Below are 17864 nucleotides of genomic sequence, written 5' to 3' on the forward strand. Positions count from 1 at the left end.
TTTCTAACAAAGACAAAGTGGTATATTGTCACACATAATTCTTGATCATGATTCAATACATGTATATACATCTGGGATGGGCCGAACTGAGGTTTGGTGCAGACTATAGGACCCGGTGTCCTAGTGTATGTTAAGATAATGAAATTAAATACTATTGTGTCTCTGGATTAGTTCAAAACCGTTGTATTTAAGAGACAAGTAGAGATCAGTTGCTGCTTTTTACTTGCACCAAATAAGTTAGTTTCTGCAGGAACACTAATGATAATGTTTCAGAGGCACGGCAGCAGTGTCATGAGTCCCACCCCATCAGCATGTTGGTGACTGCATCCACAATCCTGCTCCGCAGGGCAGACGAGAGCTCATGCTCCTCACCAAAGTGTAATCTGTAGACTTCCCACTCCCTATCTTCCACAACGTGCCTCCCAATCTCAGCCTACAAACATCACAATGTTCCATCACTTGTGAAGAGATGTTTATCGGTTAAAAAACCATCTATGATCAATCACTATTAAATACGCACAAGGATAACCAACATATACCATACCAAGAAGATTCGTTTCTGAAGATTCTTGAGAGCAAGGGTGATGTCATAAAACACCAGCGGTCTACCCTTTCCAGAAACCTCAACTGGGTTTGCTACAAGCAGCTCTGTGTCAGGACCTCGGTTCACCAATGCCACACGTAGTGGTCGGTGGACCTCCATTCTTAGGCGATAGCACAGTGCTCTCTGCCTGTGCTGATCAAGGATCTTCTTCCCATCTGATTGCACTGCGAACAAATCAATCTCGCACCTTCCATTTTGGCTCGCATAGAATCGGCCATATGAAATCTGATAGCAAACAAAATTCCACTCGCTTTCTTCACTTTGTTTTAAAAAGAGAGAATACAGTTGCCACAAATTAGTTTTTCTTGGATCTTGTTGTTACCTGAATGTTGCAGTCTTTGACCGTCCTCATGATATCATATAGGAGGCCCTTATGGTCACCACACTGAATCTGAATAAGAGTATGGACAGTGCTAAGCGAGTTGTCCATTGTCACGGAGATGGTACCACCCCTTGTGCTGATCGATTGCTCCTCTATGAGATTTGTGTTAAACATCTGTTCCATAATAGCAGGCGTCAGCGAAGCCCAGGATTGGAGGCAAGACAACATGTCTTCACCAGCAGGATCTATTTCACAACATGTCAAGGAGTCGCCTAAGACACTCTCGAGTTTGTCCTGAGTTTCTTCTCTTCTGTTCTTTGTGTGCAGAAGCTCCCTGAAATTATTCCAGACTGTTCATTGATAACCATCTAAAGGAAGACATAGACCTAAACCGTATTCTTAATGGTGGAATTTACTACACAATGCACGGTGCCACATTATGATGTAAAAGAAAAGAATGGATAATTGTTGATATCTGAGCCAAGATGCTCGATCAATAATACAAAACTATAGATTTTTATCATGTTATCACAGAATAATAGTTTCTGGAATTTAGAGACAAAAAAGATATTCTCATAAGGCACTGAAAAGGATGTGTTTGGAGATAAACTGACCTGGCATCTGTGATGAAAAAAAGATCTAGCACACTCCCATCAGGCGTGGTAGAGACCTTCACCCTCCGAATCGTGAGCTCTAGCTCGCACAAAACGCGTGTCACATCTGTGGAACACAGAATTCCCAGGAAGAAGATCCAAAATTAGACCTTTTCGAGCTACCTCCAAAAGAGACTTTTTTTGGGTTCAATTGTAGCAGTCCTTCGCTTACATTAAAAATCAAATTCACTGGATGGATATAAGTTACCATACCTAATTACTAGCAATACTATTTCGGCGTCATTATAACCTTGAAAACGGAAGAAAAAGAACCCCTACAATCTCCTAGAGACACACGTGCAGTGCAAGTGCAACACAATCATAGTGACTCCAATGGCAAAGAAATGCACGCTAATGGGTAGGGAACACTAATTTAGGCTAGTACTTTTCATAGAACAAATCAATCAGGTAGGGCTACCGAACTAGGCAGGCTATCATTACTGAATCTAGCTAGTACTTTGCATAGAACAGAGACAGAGCAATACAGGAGATGGAGGAGCGGAGGTGTTAGTGTTACCATGCAAGAGCCCCATCCGGTCGAGGCAGCATAGCTTGAGCAAGAAGAGCTGTGGTGCGGGAGGCGCCACGTCCTGTAGGCCAGCCGCCGCGAGGTACGCGTTGTCGAATCCGAACGGCGGCGTGACGGGGCAGAGCTGAAGCAACCTGTCCTTGAGGAGGTCCCATGGCACGGCCACGGGCCGCCCCCCGCGTGGCAGCACCCAGAGCACGATGTAGCACCACCGCCCGTCCGTGCTCATGTCTCCCTTGACGACGCTGAGGCCGAAGAGGAGGACGACCCGGCAGAGGTCGCAGCCGAGGCCCGTCTTGTCGGGGCAGCTCACGGTGACGACGGTGGGCTCGCCAGCGGCGTCGGCGTGGCGGATTTGCACCACGTCGTCGCTGGGTATCCCCATCAGTGCTGGGGGTGTCAGCAGCAAGCCCGTCGATGTGCTCTGCGAGGAACGCAAGCAGCTGTTCTAGACACTAGACAGGGAGTAAGGGAGGAGAGGATCCTCCCCTCCTGCTAGGGCTAGGCTGCTGCGGCCGCGGGGACAGACCGACAGCGGAGGCGGCGGTGGAGGTGCACGGAATCTTGGTGGATGGATTCGCTGGTCTGAGCGAGATCCCCTCCTTGGCTCCTTGGTCCTCTTCTCTCACTCATCTTCTTGGGGGAGAAAAGGAGAGGTGCCAATGAAAAGTGATCCGCGTGTCGTGGACAAGTCAACAAGGCATACGGCAGCCCAACATTGGTTGGTCGGTGAAATTTGTTTCCATTTTGCTCTGTTACTTTCTCCACGTCTTTAACCTAATTACCTAATCCTAACCTAATTGCCAAAAGAGAAGGGTGATCAACCAGAGTGGGTAATTTTGTAATCTGACAGCTAAATGGAGTCCCTCCTAATTCAGACTCTGTTTGAAATAAATTTATACCTAATAATAAAGAAGCAAAATTTTCATCTTTTTTTGGTCTATTTATTTTTTTCCATCTTCCTCTAACTACAAGGAAGAGTTTATTCTGTCTAGACCTAAATTTAAATAAAACAGAGAAACGTCAGAAAACAGGAACCAAAGCAAGTACAAAGTGGAAAACTATATGTATGTGATTGCAAATCGCATAAATAGAAAACTTGGACTGTTTAGAATTCATGATTTTTTTTTTGAAATTTCAAATTTTTCAATGAACAAAGCATACACTCCTTCCGAGCATGGAGAGTTGAACCTCCTATCCTCGATACACAAACAAGTAGCACCACACAACATAAGCACGTGCTCATTTCGTAGACCTTGGAAAGTTGCACATCTCTCATCTTAGTGCTATCAACCATCTTTTAGTGGTAGGAGGTGCTTTTCTTTCTATGGATCTAAATTATCGCCGAAAACGAAGATGAATTCATTTTTCTCATCCACACAACACTTGAAAAAAGTAGCCCCTCCCAATCATCTAAAAAGGAAGCAATACACAATTCTATTTGAAATGGACCAGCCACATTTATTCATGAAACTTTAACATGGAATGAGAGGCTGTGTGCAAAAGGTGGTTCCATATCGAAACCAAAAAGGAAGCAATATACTATCCGGAATGGAGCCGCAGTTATTCATGAAACTCTAACAGGGCATCAGCCGTATGCAAAAGACAGTTCCATATGGAAAGAGATTTTTCAAAGCTCTTGTTCAAAGATTGCGTGAAAATAACCTTCTTGTTGATTCAAGGTATCTATTTGTGGAAGAGTAATTAAGCATATTCTTTTACGCAATATTAAAGAATGCAAACAATCGAACATTATTGCAAGATCAATTTCAGCATAGCGGAGAAACAATTAGCCCAAAGCAGTGCTCACTGCTCAGTGTGCTTTGAGCCCTCACAATACAATACTCTATCACAGAGTCCAAGACAATTAATTACATATTATTTATAATATTTTGCTGATGTGGCAGCTTATTTATTGAAGAAAGAGATAGAAAAAATAAGACTCCAAGTTTTATATAGACTCTAAGTCCACATTGTTCAAGGTAATAAATAACTTTAGACTCTATAATAGAGTCTGCATTGTGAGTGCCCTTAACACGACTCACATGCAACCATATATGACTACCTTCTCTACACCAGTACCGTATCTTAAAACAACCTAAATTTGCTCCATACTTCTAGGTAATCTATTTTTAATGGGTATATAAAGTCATAATTAATTTTATTTGTGGTTTTGAAATTAAGCATAGAACAAACCTATAAAGAACTGTATTGGAGCTATTGATGGCACTTACATTCCAATGACTATTCCTCTCGAACAACAAGCGACATATAGAAACAGAAAACAAGGTCTATCACAAAACATGATGGTTGCATGTGGATATAAATATCTGCTTCTCATGCAAGAGTTCTCCAGGATGCACTTAAGTGGAGATGAAAACGGCACAGATATTTTCCGACCATATCTGAGACTGAATTCGTTTATAGAGGTTTTAATCCGTCCATATCTGAGTCTAGATATTCGAATATTTAAACCGCATATTTATGATGTCAATATCCAATTATATCTTATCCGACATGATTGATACTATCCGTATTCGAATCCGAATCCGAACAAAAATATAAAAACAAATATAATATCAGTAATATTTGTCCGTACCCGATCCATTTTCATCACTACTTAACCATGGATTTAGTGTCCCTACCGGTAAATTCTACCTGGTAGATGTGGCTATGCTAACACACTAGAATTTCTTGCTCCATATCATGGAACTAGATACCATCTACAAGAACAGAGAAGAGTTTGACAAAAACCACAAAATCACAAGGGATTATTCAATCTATGACATGCTCAACTCTGAAATCATATAGAGAGAATTATTGGTATATTAAAAATGAGGTATCCCATATTAAAGGCTACATCACTATATGATATTGACACACAGGTTGATATCTCCATAGCTTGTTGTGTACTCCCTCTGTCCCATATTAGCTATCATTTTTAGTTTGCGTGTCGCAAGTTTAACTCGATTTGTAAAAAATACATCAATATTTGTATCTCTAAATAAATTTATTAAAAAACTCGATTTAAAGATCTTTCCGATGACACTAATTATTTAATATTAATGTTAATATTTTTTAATATACATTTTGTTAAAGTTATTTCTCGGAAAGCGAGAAATAATTTTAGAACGGAGGGAGTAACTTGTAATTTCAATAGAGATATGTCATTGGCCTGTGGTGCTACCGAAGATATCAATCAAAATAGCATGCAGGTTGTACCGGAAGGAGATGTGCCATCATTTAACCATTTGCGCCAAGCTAGAAATGATCTCTACTATAATTGATCAGTTCGAATCATCTTCCTCCACTTCAGAAACTCTGTCGCTGAGTATTCTAACTATTATGTATCTAAAAGATTACACACAAAAATTTATTTTTATTAAAATTAAGGGCTCATGAAGAAACTGTTGTAATATGATCTAAATTATAACTATGGGGACGTCTAAATGGCCCACGGTTCAGGTTAAGTTTATTAGCGGATTTGTTTTCGTATTTGACTACAGTCAGTCAGTCCTATAAATACATCTTGTAAGCCATATGGGAAGAGTTGTGAGAGAGACAACTCATTATTCCCTGCGTTCTATAAACTCTCATTATATAGTGAAGATCGCCGGTTGGCGTCCATGGTTTTTTCCCGCAAGGGTTTTCCACGTAAAAATTTATGCCTCGTGTTCGATCTATTATTGCATTATTTTCGAAAAAGTGGTATCAGAGCCAGACACGGTAGATAAGTACTCTTTTTAACCGTCAACGTAGCACGAGAAAGGACTTAAGTCAGAATACTATCTAGTTATAGGGGTTATCACTGATAGAATTCCACAAGTTTTGGTGATTGTCTATTTCTGCAGGGGTTATCGAAATAAGAACAAAGGGAGGTCCACATGTCAGATTTACATAGAGAGAATACGTGAAATGTCAACTCAGGAATACTCCAGAAGGTTTGGGAAGACATCACCTGAAAGGTGGGGACCACCTGCCATAGGGCAGGGGCGAGCGCCCCACCCTATTAGGGACGGCCGCCCGGGGCTCTCAGCCAATCACAGTGAACCTCGCGGATTCTGCCTCCACCGACTTTGAGGATTAATCTCAAGCGCACATTTAAGTTGGTTTGATCCAAAGGCTGTGGTGCTTCCTAAGGGGGCTATAAATAAAGACCCTAACCCCCCTCCTGGAGGAGGAGTTCATAATTATTCTCTGAGAAGATCAAGAGAAGAATTAGACAGAGAGGGGTCCCTCGAATGGATCTGTCTCTATAGGTTCTTAGCCACCATCTCAATTAGATCTCTATAGTTCTTTAGCATAGCTACATAGGAATAGATCTAGAAGGAGTCAAGTTAATCTTGGAGTCCGGATCAATCTTCAATTCTTGTAAACTCTTATTCTCTTTGTTATATTTATATTAGTTCTGCTACTATGAATATGACATTGATCTATTTGATTATATCGGAATTGACTTTATTCTAATTATATTGTTCTTAGTCTACTTTGATTATATGCTTAGCGTAGTTAGATTAGAATTATGTTTATGTAGAAGATCATATAGCGCTTACTCATTAGGCCGATGGGTAAGTGATAGATATTGTGTAGGCGAGGTGCCTAGACCGTATTTATATGCGATTACCCCTTATAGTCCGGAGTTTGACGTAGATCGCGGGAGTGATAGTCCTGTTGTGTCCTTTGTATTCCTCTTCTCCTGATTATAAGGATTGTAGAGCACCATTATTATAGGGAAGTAATTATTATGTTCATGATCTTTCTTGCTAATATCACTATGCATAGATATAATCTTTTCTAGTGATGATGCTAGGTATACTTGCACTAATCATTGTATGCTTTGATAGTATAGTTAGAATACTTAGGATTTATTCTTATAGATTGTCCTAATACCATGCTAGTGCTATAGACTTAGAGTAATCTAATTAAATCTATCATGTTTATCTTATGGCTATGAATTCTTATTTTTCCTCCTTCAATTATTATTCATATTCATATAATTATCTTATATGACGCTTTACCTGCATGAGAGATAGATAAGACATCGTTAAGGTCTCCATGATTACATGCAGTGCTCATTGCTCATTATCCATTGCAAGTCCTTTCCTAGTGGTAAAAATATAAATAACGATACTTGGAATACTCCTGGTTAAAATGCTACATCGGTATTATCTGTGCGCTTACGGATCCTTTATTTATTTATTCCTAGAAAAGCATATAGATTTAATATCAGCACTTCTACATCATGTTAGGGATGACAACCTAGCTTAAGTGATGTTAAGTAATTATGACGTCGTTGCTAGGGATAGGTTTAGAAGTCTATTTTTAGTAGTTGCGTTAAGAAGTGTCAACAAGCATTTTTGGCGCCATTGTCGGGGATAGGTTTAGAAGTCTATTTTTAGTAATTGTGTTAAGAAGTGTCAACAAGCAGATTTGATGCCATTGCCGGGGCAGGTGAAAGCATCAAAGGATAATGAGCATCACTACATCAACTCATGGATTGAGCACCATCCACCCTTCTCACTCATGCAGCTTTACCCTTGTATTTTTGTCTATTTTTATCATATGCAGGGTAATGTATGGACATGTTTGATCTCTCAAATAACTTTGTTGATAATCTAGAGACATTGATCTTGAAGACAAAGGCTAGGTTGAGAAGATACAATCAACATCTCAGCTTGCCAATCCTCCTAAGTCAGAAGATCAACCTACTCAAAGTTTGACACCAGAGATTGACGCCATGGCTGACGAGTCACTTCGTGAGTTCTCAGCTCCCACTATGGCCAACATCCATACTAGACCAGCTGTGGACATTAATGGGTCATTTAAGCTCAAGCTGGCGCTGATCAACATGGTGCAAGCAAACCAGTTCTGCGGGAAGGCCCATGATGATGCTAGTGCTCATCTCCAACACATCCTAAAGATTTGTAGCACTTTCACTATCAAGGACGTCCCTAGAGATGCTATATTACTTCACCTTTTCCCATTCTCACTCTTCGGGAAAGTGAAGCAATGGTTCTACGCCAACAAGGAGAAGAATACTACGTGGGCACTATGTTCCACCAATTTCCTGGCTAAGTTCTTTCCCACAAGCATGACCAATGCTCCGCATGGGAAGATATCGAGCTTTCAGTAACAACATGATGAGACAGTCCCAGAAGCTTGGGAGCGCTTTCAAGATTACATACTCGAGTGTCCTCATCATGGCATGGAGAATTGGCTACTCATGCAGACATTCTATCATAGGCTCGGCAACAACACTCGCGAAACCATGGATGCTACTACTGGAGGAGCATTCTTATCACGTCAGTGCTCTTGTAGAAAAGATGGCATCCAATCAAGGTTGAAGTGAATAAAGAACACAGACCTGCAAGAGAGGTGGAGGAATGCACCAGCTTAAGGAGGTAGATATGCTAGCTGCCAAAATGGACCTGCTGATGGAAAGACTTGACGAAAGAACCATTGAAAAGAAGGAAGTCATGCACATTCATGATTCTGGCATGACTTGTGAAGAGTGTGGAGAAACTGGGCATACAAGTACTAACTACCTAGAGCTAAGGGAGGACGTGAACTACATCAACAAGAACAACTACTACTACCATCCTCAGCAAAATCAAGGCTGGAGTCAGCAACAGCGGCCTAACTACTCAGGTAACTACTTAGGTAATTACCAAGATAATGATTCTTACAATAACACTAATCAACCACCTTTAAGAGAGTTAGTGCTTAATCAAGGCAAGTTAATGGATAGCCTATCTAAGAAGCTAGCATCTAATCATAAAACTTTAGAATTAATTAATATTAGAATAAAAAGTTTTTCAAATGCTATCAAGAATTAGCTTAGCTTTAATAAGATGCTAGAATCTCATTTACAACAGCTTGCTCCTTTTGCTACCGCCAATGATCAAGATAAGATTCCTAGACAGCCAAGAGAATTAGAAACTGCAAATCTTATAGACATCTTTAATGCAGGAACCTATTAGAGTAACGCTCCGAGAGGAACATGGTTAGACTCGTCTCTACCCACCAAGAAAGGTGATCCAGGGAGACCAGTTATTTCGATCACCATTGGAAGTGCAAACTCAACGAGGCAATCTGTGACTTTGGTGCAAGCATCAATATCATGCCTAAGGTGATATACGAGAAACTCTTCAATTATCCTTTATCACACACAACAATATGTTTGCAGCTTATAGACAGTCACTCTACTGGGAATCATGGAAGAGATCTGCGTACAAGTAGACAACTCGTATGTTCCTGCAGACTTCACAGTGGTGAACACTAGTACCGATGAGAGGTCGCCTATCATCTTGGGATGACCATTCTTGAACACTGTCGAAGCTATCATCTATGCCACCACTACCAAGATCACTTTCAACATCAAGGGAAATAGGGAAGCCTTTTCTTTTAAGAACAAGACATTGTCAATCCCTGCTCAAAAGGAGACATACAGCGATAGGAACAAGAGCAACACCTAGAATAAGGCCAAGACCAGGAACAAGGGCAAACAGAAGGCCCAGAAGACTAAGGCAGCACAGATGGTTACTGCAATCCGCATGGAGTATGACCACCTGCTCAAGTCCCCACATCGGATCAAGAAGGACGATCTAGGTGTCTTGACCATTCTATGCTCCATCAATAGATGCTACTTCTACAACACTATATGTGACACCAGATCAGGTGTCAACATAATGGACAAGGTAACATATGAATTCTTATACGGTACTATGCCTATGGACCCTACCTATGTGCAACTGTAGTTGGCGGACCAGTCCTTTCGCTTCATGGAAGGGATAGCCAAAAACATCCCTGTCCAGATTGAAGACCACCACGTCCCCACTGACTTCTTGGTCATCAACATGGGAGAAGAATGTGATCCACCCATCATCTTAGGAAGACCGTTCCTCAACACTACCAAGGCCACTATATACATTAGAACAGGGGAGGTCCATTTCCAATTCCCCTTAGAGAAGGTACACCTACATTTCAATAGCAATTATATAATTAAGGAAGATCCCAAGAAGAATACGTCAAGAAGAAGGCGATGTACCCACCACTAGAAGAAAAAGAATATTGTAGACAGATGGGCCGACTATGAAGGAGAGGTTTCAAGATTTGAAGATCGATACCCTAACAGGAGAATGCCATCAAGGAGGAGGTATCAGCAAAAGAAGAGATAATAATTCTAGACACTCTCCTCTAAGTCGTCATCACCTACAAGCTAGGTAGGTATGGAAACCCAAGGTAAATTCAAAACTAAATCCTGCTCAGGACATAGAACATGTGGCGTCGTCCGATGCGCCCCTCGATCACTGAGCAATCAAGAAGGTCATGTTCAGAGGACTTAAAATCACCAAACGCCGCACCAAGAGGTAACTTGGTATTTATCTGCATTTTCCTTATGCATATTTACTTCTTTTAATTGCATTAGTAGTTGCATCTTTATCGCGACATTAGAAAAGAAAATAGATATGTTTTACATTACATCTTGAAAATACTATGCCCCATGTATTTAATATGTGATGCAACAGCTCACATACTTGTCTACTATGGAGGCATAAAAATAATTTTTAGCATATTTATTTCCCTGTCTGCATATCATGAAAAGGATAAAAATATATTAATCCTGTAAAAGATAAATGGGTATAAGAAAGTTCTAGACTCCCAAGGCTTAGAGGTTTATTACTAATGCTTAATCAGTTCCACAAGCTTTGTTGTCTATTTGAGCTTCACATGCTTTAAAGGATCAAGAAGAATTAACAGGCAGAAGGATGTCCTATTGGAGTACTGTCCACATCAGGCAAGTGTTGTTTCTGACAACATGTACCCATGACACTCCAGGAGGATTAGTACGCCCTCACTGCCTGTCAGCAATCTCAGCAGACTATGTCAACATCCAGCTTGGGGAAGAGCAACCCCCGTGTACTGAGCTAAGTATCTCTTACTTGCTCATCTATCTATTCCTAGTACGTTATGACAAGATAAAAAGATGAATAACCTTAGAAACCCAATAAATATTTTATCTTTCATAATTAATTTTGCTAGCTGTGGAGAGATCTTAAGGAATCTGTTAAAATAAACCTATAGAATAAACTCTTATATGGGGATAATGAATAGTTGCTCTACCGTAATTTCTTGCAAGTATCTAGTTTTCAATCTTGTACTCTCGTGAGTTTTAGACACAACTGTTTAGACTTAAGATTTTGCTCTGAGCCTAAAACTTGTGGGTAGCAAATGCTTGATCTAAGTCTAGGTAGTTCACGGATATGATATGGGAAGGTTTTGAGCTGCTATCAATCTTGCTCCTAGAGATACTAGAGTTCTGGAGGACTTTATTTTAAAATTTTTAAATTGCTACATGATGAGTTCCTTTATGATGAGAGTTTAAATTCCTACCATAGCCAAATACTCATGCCTGCTAGATTAGGATAATGTCCACTTATATTTCAACCTATAAGCATTGGGTAGTTAAGCTGTGTACACCCTAAGGAACTAGCCATGCAGTTAAAGTCAATATTATGTGCTCTCCATCCATTGATCTTAGCTACTTCTGTCCTCAGAAGTACGCAACCACTTACATCTACCACATTCACTATGTGCTACTTCTGTTTGTGGAAGTACCACCCACATATACGCACTACACTCTGTGTTGTTTCTATCCTGGAGACACGCACCCATGCTGCTCCTACCCAAGGAGTACACATTCCTTCATTCACCCATATACATTCCACATCGACTTAGAAAATGTTCTACTCCTACACTAGGAGAAGATACCCGAAAATATCCATTGCTATTATATATTATTTTACTTATCCAATAAAGCTGTAGTTATTTCAGTTGATACTTCCTATTGTTAACAGTAAACTAAAAGGGTTGGCTGATCACTAATAAAATGAGAAAAGAAAGAAAGAGGACAAAAGTCCCAATGCAAAAGAAAAGAAAGACAGCCAAATCCTTATTCTCAGATTAGGGAGGTATGTTATCCTCAAGGAGCAATTGTAGAATTAGATATTCACCATTATCACACCTTTCATTCTTATCACATCACTTCACTTCACTCATATGCACATATGACTTGATTGTATAATTAGTTTCTCTGGATCCACAGTTTAACTATGCAATACATGTAAGTAGGTTTGAATTGTCTTTCCCACCTTTGAGCTCCACATAAGCCAATTAGAAGTAGGGTGAGAAAGAGAAGGCAACTATGCCTTAGTCCTACAAATACCACATATTTTGAGAGCAGAGAGAAGGCATACTCACTTGCCTTGGAGAGGATCCAAAAATACCACATATGAGAGACTAGAAAGTGTCATACAATGAAACTCTGAGTTTTATTTGAAAATCATACAAAAACTCTAGAATAATAGTTGATCAAAGAGTGAGTAGCATAGTGCTCGACTTAACTGTTCTGTCTTTCAAGTGCCCAAGACCTAAGTGATAGCTATCCATGGTTAAAGGTAATATGGGTGAGTCCTGGGTCAGAATAGTTCACTCTAATCCTGAGAAGAGTCCTTGTTTGAACGCTTGTGTACTTGTGAGGCGTGAAAGTATTGTAGCAACTCCTGATCCATCACTGAGTCTATCTTTGCTCAGGGATGAGCAAAAGGTATGCTTCGGGGAGTTTGTTGATGGTAGATAAGTACTCTTTTTAACCATCAACATAGCATCGGAAAGGACTTAAATCAGAATACTATCTAGCTATAGGGGTTATCACTAACAGAATTCCATAAGTTTTTGTGATTGTCTATTTCTGCAGGGGGTTATCAGAATAAGAACAAAGGGAGGTCCACATGTCAGATTTGCATAGAGAGAATACGTGAAACGTCAACACAGGAATATTCCACAAGGTTCGGGAAGACACCACCTGAAAGGTGGGGCCCATCTGCCATAGGGTAGGGCAGGCGCCCCACCCTACCAGTTTAATCTTAAGCGCACGTTTAAGTTGGTTTGATCCAAGGGCTGTGGTGCTTCCTAGAGGAGGAGTTCATAATTATTCTCTAGTAAGATCAAGAGAAGAACTAGACAGAGAGGGGTGTTGACGGTCCTTAAGTACTAAATTTAACCATCAATTAAACATGGAAAAGGATCAATATGCACCAAACATCTATAATTAGGGTTTTATCTGACAGAATTCCACGAGCTTTGGTGTTTATCTATTTCTGCAGAGGGTTATCAGAAAATATGGAGAGAAGGCCCACATGTCATGTTTACAACGAGATAATTACGTGCCGCGCAATTTTCCTCAATCTAGAAGAGTCCAGAAGCCACGGGAACGAACGGGAGACCGGACGGGCTCGGGGGCAGGGCGCCCGCCCTCCCCCCTTGGGCGCCCGCCCTGGCCAGGAGTCCAATCCGAACCAAACTCTTGGATCGTGCTCCACCGACCTAAAGGATCAAGGAAAACCATGCGATCAATGTTGGTTTGATCCAACGGCCCAAATTCACTTGAAAGGACTATATAACCAAGGCCTCTCCACCCCTGGGGGAGAGAAGAGAAGAGGAGAAATCATTATCAGAGGTAGCCATCAAAGTTATGGTTTAGAACTTCTCTCCCACAGAGAATTAGAATTAGCTACTCCCTAATCCTTCAAGTTTAGAGGTTTGATTAGATAGCAATTAGAGAAGTAGAGCACTATGCTCTGGATTCGGATCTTCGGTAATAAAGATTGGTATTATTCATATCTTTCTCTAATACTTTGTTCTAATTACATTATGTCTCTATTTATTATGCTCTTAGTTTGCTCTAGTTCTATATTTGATATAATTATGATTGATAATGAGTTTATGTATAAGTTTGCAAAGCGCTTAGCTCTTGACTCGAGGGAGTTAAGTGGTAGATCACATGTGTGCGTGGTGCTTAGATGTTATTTACCTACAAATGTATCCTATTGGCCGGGTTGTGTGGTAGTTCGCGATAGTGACAGCTTCGTTGATTCTTATATAGTCCACCCTCCGTCGATAGGACAGGCAGAATTTGTATTGCGGAGTAAGTCTTACGATGTTCTGATTTACTTTAGCAATGTTCCTTATACATGAATGAAGAGTCTTTTATGCTATACATGATCTTGTAGATAACTAGAGTAGATTGTGACTTAATAGATAGTAGATAACTTAGAATCCATTCTCTAGCTAATCCGACGTCACCTACATATATGAGGAGTAGTCTATTTTCTAATCGCTGTGTTATTTACCCATGAACTTCTAATTCATTATCATTATCTTTATGGTTTACCCCCTGCCAAAGTAAGTGACTGTGTGACGAGTTTCTCATTAGTAATCATGTTCTTGCAAGTTTATCTCTAGTCTATGCCTTGATAGATTTAATCCTTATCTTAATTTCACCCCTTGTTCTCTTAAGCAAAATTATAAATAACGATACCTGGAATACTTATCGTGGTGAAATGCTATAATGAGGTGTTTTATCTGTGCGCTTGCAGATAGAATAGATTATTTTCTAGAGAGCTTTTACATTTATAAATATCTCTGTACACTCTGGCACCATGCTGGGGATGACAACCTAGTATCTAAGTGGTGTTAGCTAGTGTCAACAAGCATGTCTGGCGCCGTTGTCGGGGGACAAAAGGGTAACACATAGAAACGGTAAGGAAAGTTAGGAAATCAGTCAAGGTTATTAACATAAAATATTAGAATAGACTATAGAGAAATAATTGCATAAAAACAGCTCTGCTTTGGCAGGTTCACCCTGTTGTTTTTCTATGTTTATATTTTTATACAGGGTATATCAGGATTGACTTTGGATACATTAAACTCTTCATCATCAGAACCAAAGCAATCAAGAAAGAAAGAAGAAGCTAGCTACCAATTGCTGAAGCTATGGCACAGAAGACCCTGCAAGAATTCTCTGCTCCAAGTCTTGAGAACATTCCAACTGGTCCAAGATTTGCAGTAGAAGAAGGAGCACCTGAGTTTGAGCTCAAGTCAAGCCTCATCAATTTGGTACAAGCTACACAATTCAGTGGAAAGGCACATGAAGATGCTAGTGCACACTTGCAGAATTTCTTAGAGATTGGAAGCACAATCCACATCAATGGAGTTGACAAAGACATCATACTGCTTCGCCTTTTCCATTCTCACTAGAAGGAAAAGCGAGGAAGTGGTTCTACACTCATCAAGATAACATCAACAACTGGACGAACTTGTCAGATGCCTTTATATCAAAGTTTTTCCCTATAGGCAAAACAACTGCCTTAAGAGGAAATATTGTCAGTTTCCAACAGCGGAAGACAGAAACCATTTCAGAAGCATGGGAGCATTTTCAAGGATACATTTTAGATTGTCCTCACCATGGAATGGCTACATGGTTACTTATGCAGACCTTCTACCATGGACTAACCCAGAAGGCTCGTGAGTGCCTAGATGCATCTGCTAAAGGATCATTCTTGGAGCTTACAATTGGAAAAGCAGAGATACTTTTGGATAAGATAGTAGAACACAAAAGCTGGTTCCAAGATAAAGCTCAACAATGTCATCAAACTGAAGAAATACCAGAAGAAGTAAAAGCATTATAAACTAAGATGGAAAATTTGCTCCATTGGATTGACCAGAGGGCCAAGTTCAAAGAAGATCAAAGGACTATTGAGACAACACACAAATATCAAACCACCTCGAGTCAACCCAATAGCAAAGGTATGAATTCAGGTAATCCTTTTAAGCAACTTTCATTAAAAGAGATAATTGCTCAACAAACCAAAATTAATGATTAAGTTAAACAAAGGCTAGATACAAATGAATCATATCTAAAAGATTTACACAATAAAATGGATTTACTATTAACTGCCTATGAGCAAAACACTCTTAATAAAAGGGTATAGCTTAAATTAATAAAGTTAGCTGCTGCACTGCCTATTGCTACTAGAGCAGGTAAAGAATATAACTACTAGAGGAGGTAAAGGCACCAGAGACCCCCCATACCCAAAAGAGAAACAAAGAACATCAGCACCAGTGCAACCAACAGTGATAGAAGAAGAAAGCCTAGTTGAAGCAGAAGATCTGCTGCAACCACCAAAAACTGGAGAAATGAGGAAAGATTTTTACGACACCAACTATTTGCCATTTCCTAGAAGAAACAGAGGACTGCAGTCGGATGAGCAGTTTGGTAAGTTTGTAGAGGTCATTCAGAAATTATATGTCAACATACCTCTACTTGATGCCATACAGGTACCCACATATGCAAAGTATATCAGAGATATTCTTAACAAGAAGAGACCACTGCCCACCACTGAGGTTATCAAGCTGATAGAAGAATGTAGTGCGGCCATCCTCAATAAACCACCAAAAAAGAAGAAGGATCCCGGATGTCCCACTATTGATTGCTCGATCGGAAACCAACACTTCAACAATGCACTTTGTGATCTCGGAGCAAGTGTCAGTGTGATGCCAGCATCAGTCTATGAGAAGCTTGAGCATACGACCCTAGAACCAACATCAATGTGCCTACAACTAGCAGATCAATCGGTTCGACACCCGTTGGGCATCGCCGAAAACATTCCAGTCAAGATCAGAGATTTCCTTGTGCCAGTAGACTTCGTGGTGCTAGACATGAGTCCTGACTCAAAAGTATCCATCATCCTTGGGAGGCCATTTCTCAGCACGGCCAATGCCCACATTGATGTCGGGAAAGGAGAAATCAAGGTCAACATAAACGGAAAAGAAGAACACTTCACATTCAAACCCAGACCAGAGAGAGACCCTACAGTTAAGGAAGTTCATGAAGAAGAACCACTGGAGACACCATCTCTGGAGGAAGGTAATTCAGAAGATTAAATGATTTGGAGGTCTAGCTTGGGGGACCTAAAAATCCCAAACCCTCACCGGGAGGTAAATCGGTATTTATCCGCATCATAAATTCTTGCATAATTAATTCTTGCATTAGTCATATATATTCATAGCATTATTATAATAATAAAAAGCCCCATATAAATAATATTTATGGTGTGTGACAACCCATATTTATTAATTATTGTGGAGGCATAAAAATATTTTCCAGTATCATTTCAATAAGTTTTAATTCTCATAGATTTTCCTGCATTATGTTTAATTATAGCAACCTTCTATAAGCACATCCCATCACATTATTTGATCCACCAATATATCTCCACTCACCAGCACTTTTCCACTAACCAACCACCACCATTGAATTATTTTTTGGCTTAAAGATTAAGCAAAGGAGGGAGTGGAGAAAAAGGAGCCAGGTTGGGCACCAAAGGTGGGCGCCCGCCCTGCCCCCTCTTCCTCCTATAAATAGCCTCTTCGTGCCTCCATCTTCTTCACACAAGCATTCCAGAAAACCACGCAAGTTTCAGTTTCCAGGGAAGGAGCTCTTGTAGTGAAGTAAGAAGAGAGTAGAGAGAAAGAGAAGAGTGGGAAAGAAGTTGGTAGTTTTTGAGTGAGAGGGTGAGTTTCACCTAGAAAGTAGTGATCCCCTGTCCAAAGCGGAAGTAAAAGTTGTTTAGGGGGAGGTTCTGCCAAAATAAAAACTTGTCTTGAACGACTAACCCCTGGACTACTAACATTCCAGACAGCTAACCACTAACATTTTCTCTCACATTTTCCACTAGTTGTGTTTTTGCCAACTTTTGTTTACAGGATGTTTAAGAAGGTGAAGAAAGCAGGGAAGGCTCTCAAGAACATAGGTACAAGGAGTTCATCCCGACACTCCTCACACCCGTCAGAGATGAGCGTCGACCCAACGCCTACACAAGCTCCGTCATCTTCATCTGGTCAGCAAGTCAAGGT

General features: G+C 40.3%; 1 protein-coding gene across 1 annotated transcript; it reads right to left on the reverse strand.

The window, feature by feature from the left end:
- On the reverse strand, positions 1 to 2801 carry LOC110432234 (ACT domain-containing protein ACR10). The gene is made up of 5 exons (XM_021452238.1): positions 2097 to 2801; positions 1541 to 1646; positions 927 to 1260; positions 545 to 829; positions 1 to 433 (listed from the first exon to the last, which is right to left on the reverse strand). The coding sequence occupies exons 1-5, from the start codon at positions 2491 to 2493 to the stop codon at positions 290 to 292; spliced, it is 1266 nt and encodes a 421-aa protein (XP_021307913.1). The 5' UTR covers positions 2494 to 2801; the 3' UTR covers positions 1 to 289.

This window comes from Sorghum bicolor, chromosome 2, assembly GCF_000003195.3.
Source record: "Sorghum bicolor cultivar BTx623 chromosome 2, Sorghum_bicolor_NCBIv3, whole genome shotgun sequence".
Lineage (NCBI taxonomy): Eukaryota > Viridiplantae > Streptophyta > Magnoliopsida > Poales > Poaceae > Sorghum > Sorghum bicolor.

Coding starts and splice junctions, on each gene's coding strand:
- LOC110432234 (XM_021452238.1), bottom strand. CDS start 2,493: ATGGGGATACCCAGCGACGACGTGGTGCAAATCCGCCACGCCGACGCC. Junction 1,647..2,096: donor CCGGATGGGGCTCTTGCATG/GTAACACTAACA, acceptor TGTGTTCCACAG/ATGTGACACGCGTTTTGTGC. Junction 830..926: donor TCAAAGACTGCAACATTCAG/GTAACAACAAGA, acceptor GTTTGCTATCAG/ATTTCATATGGCCGATTCTA.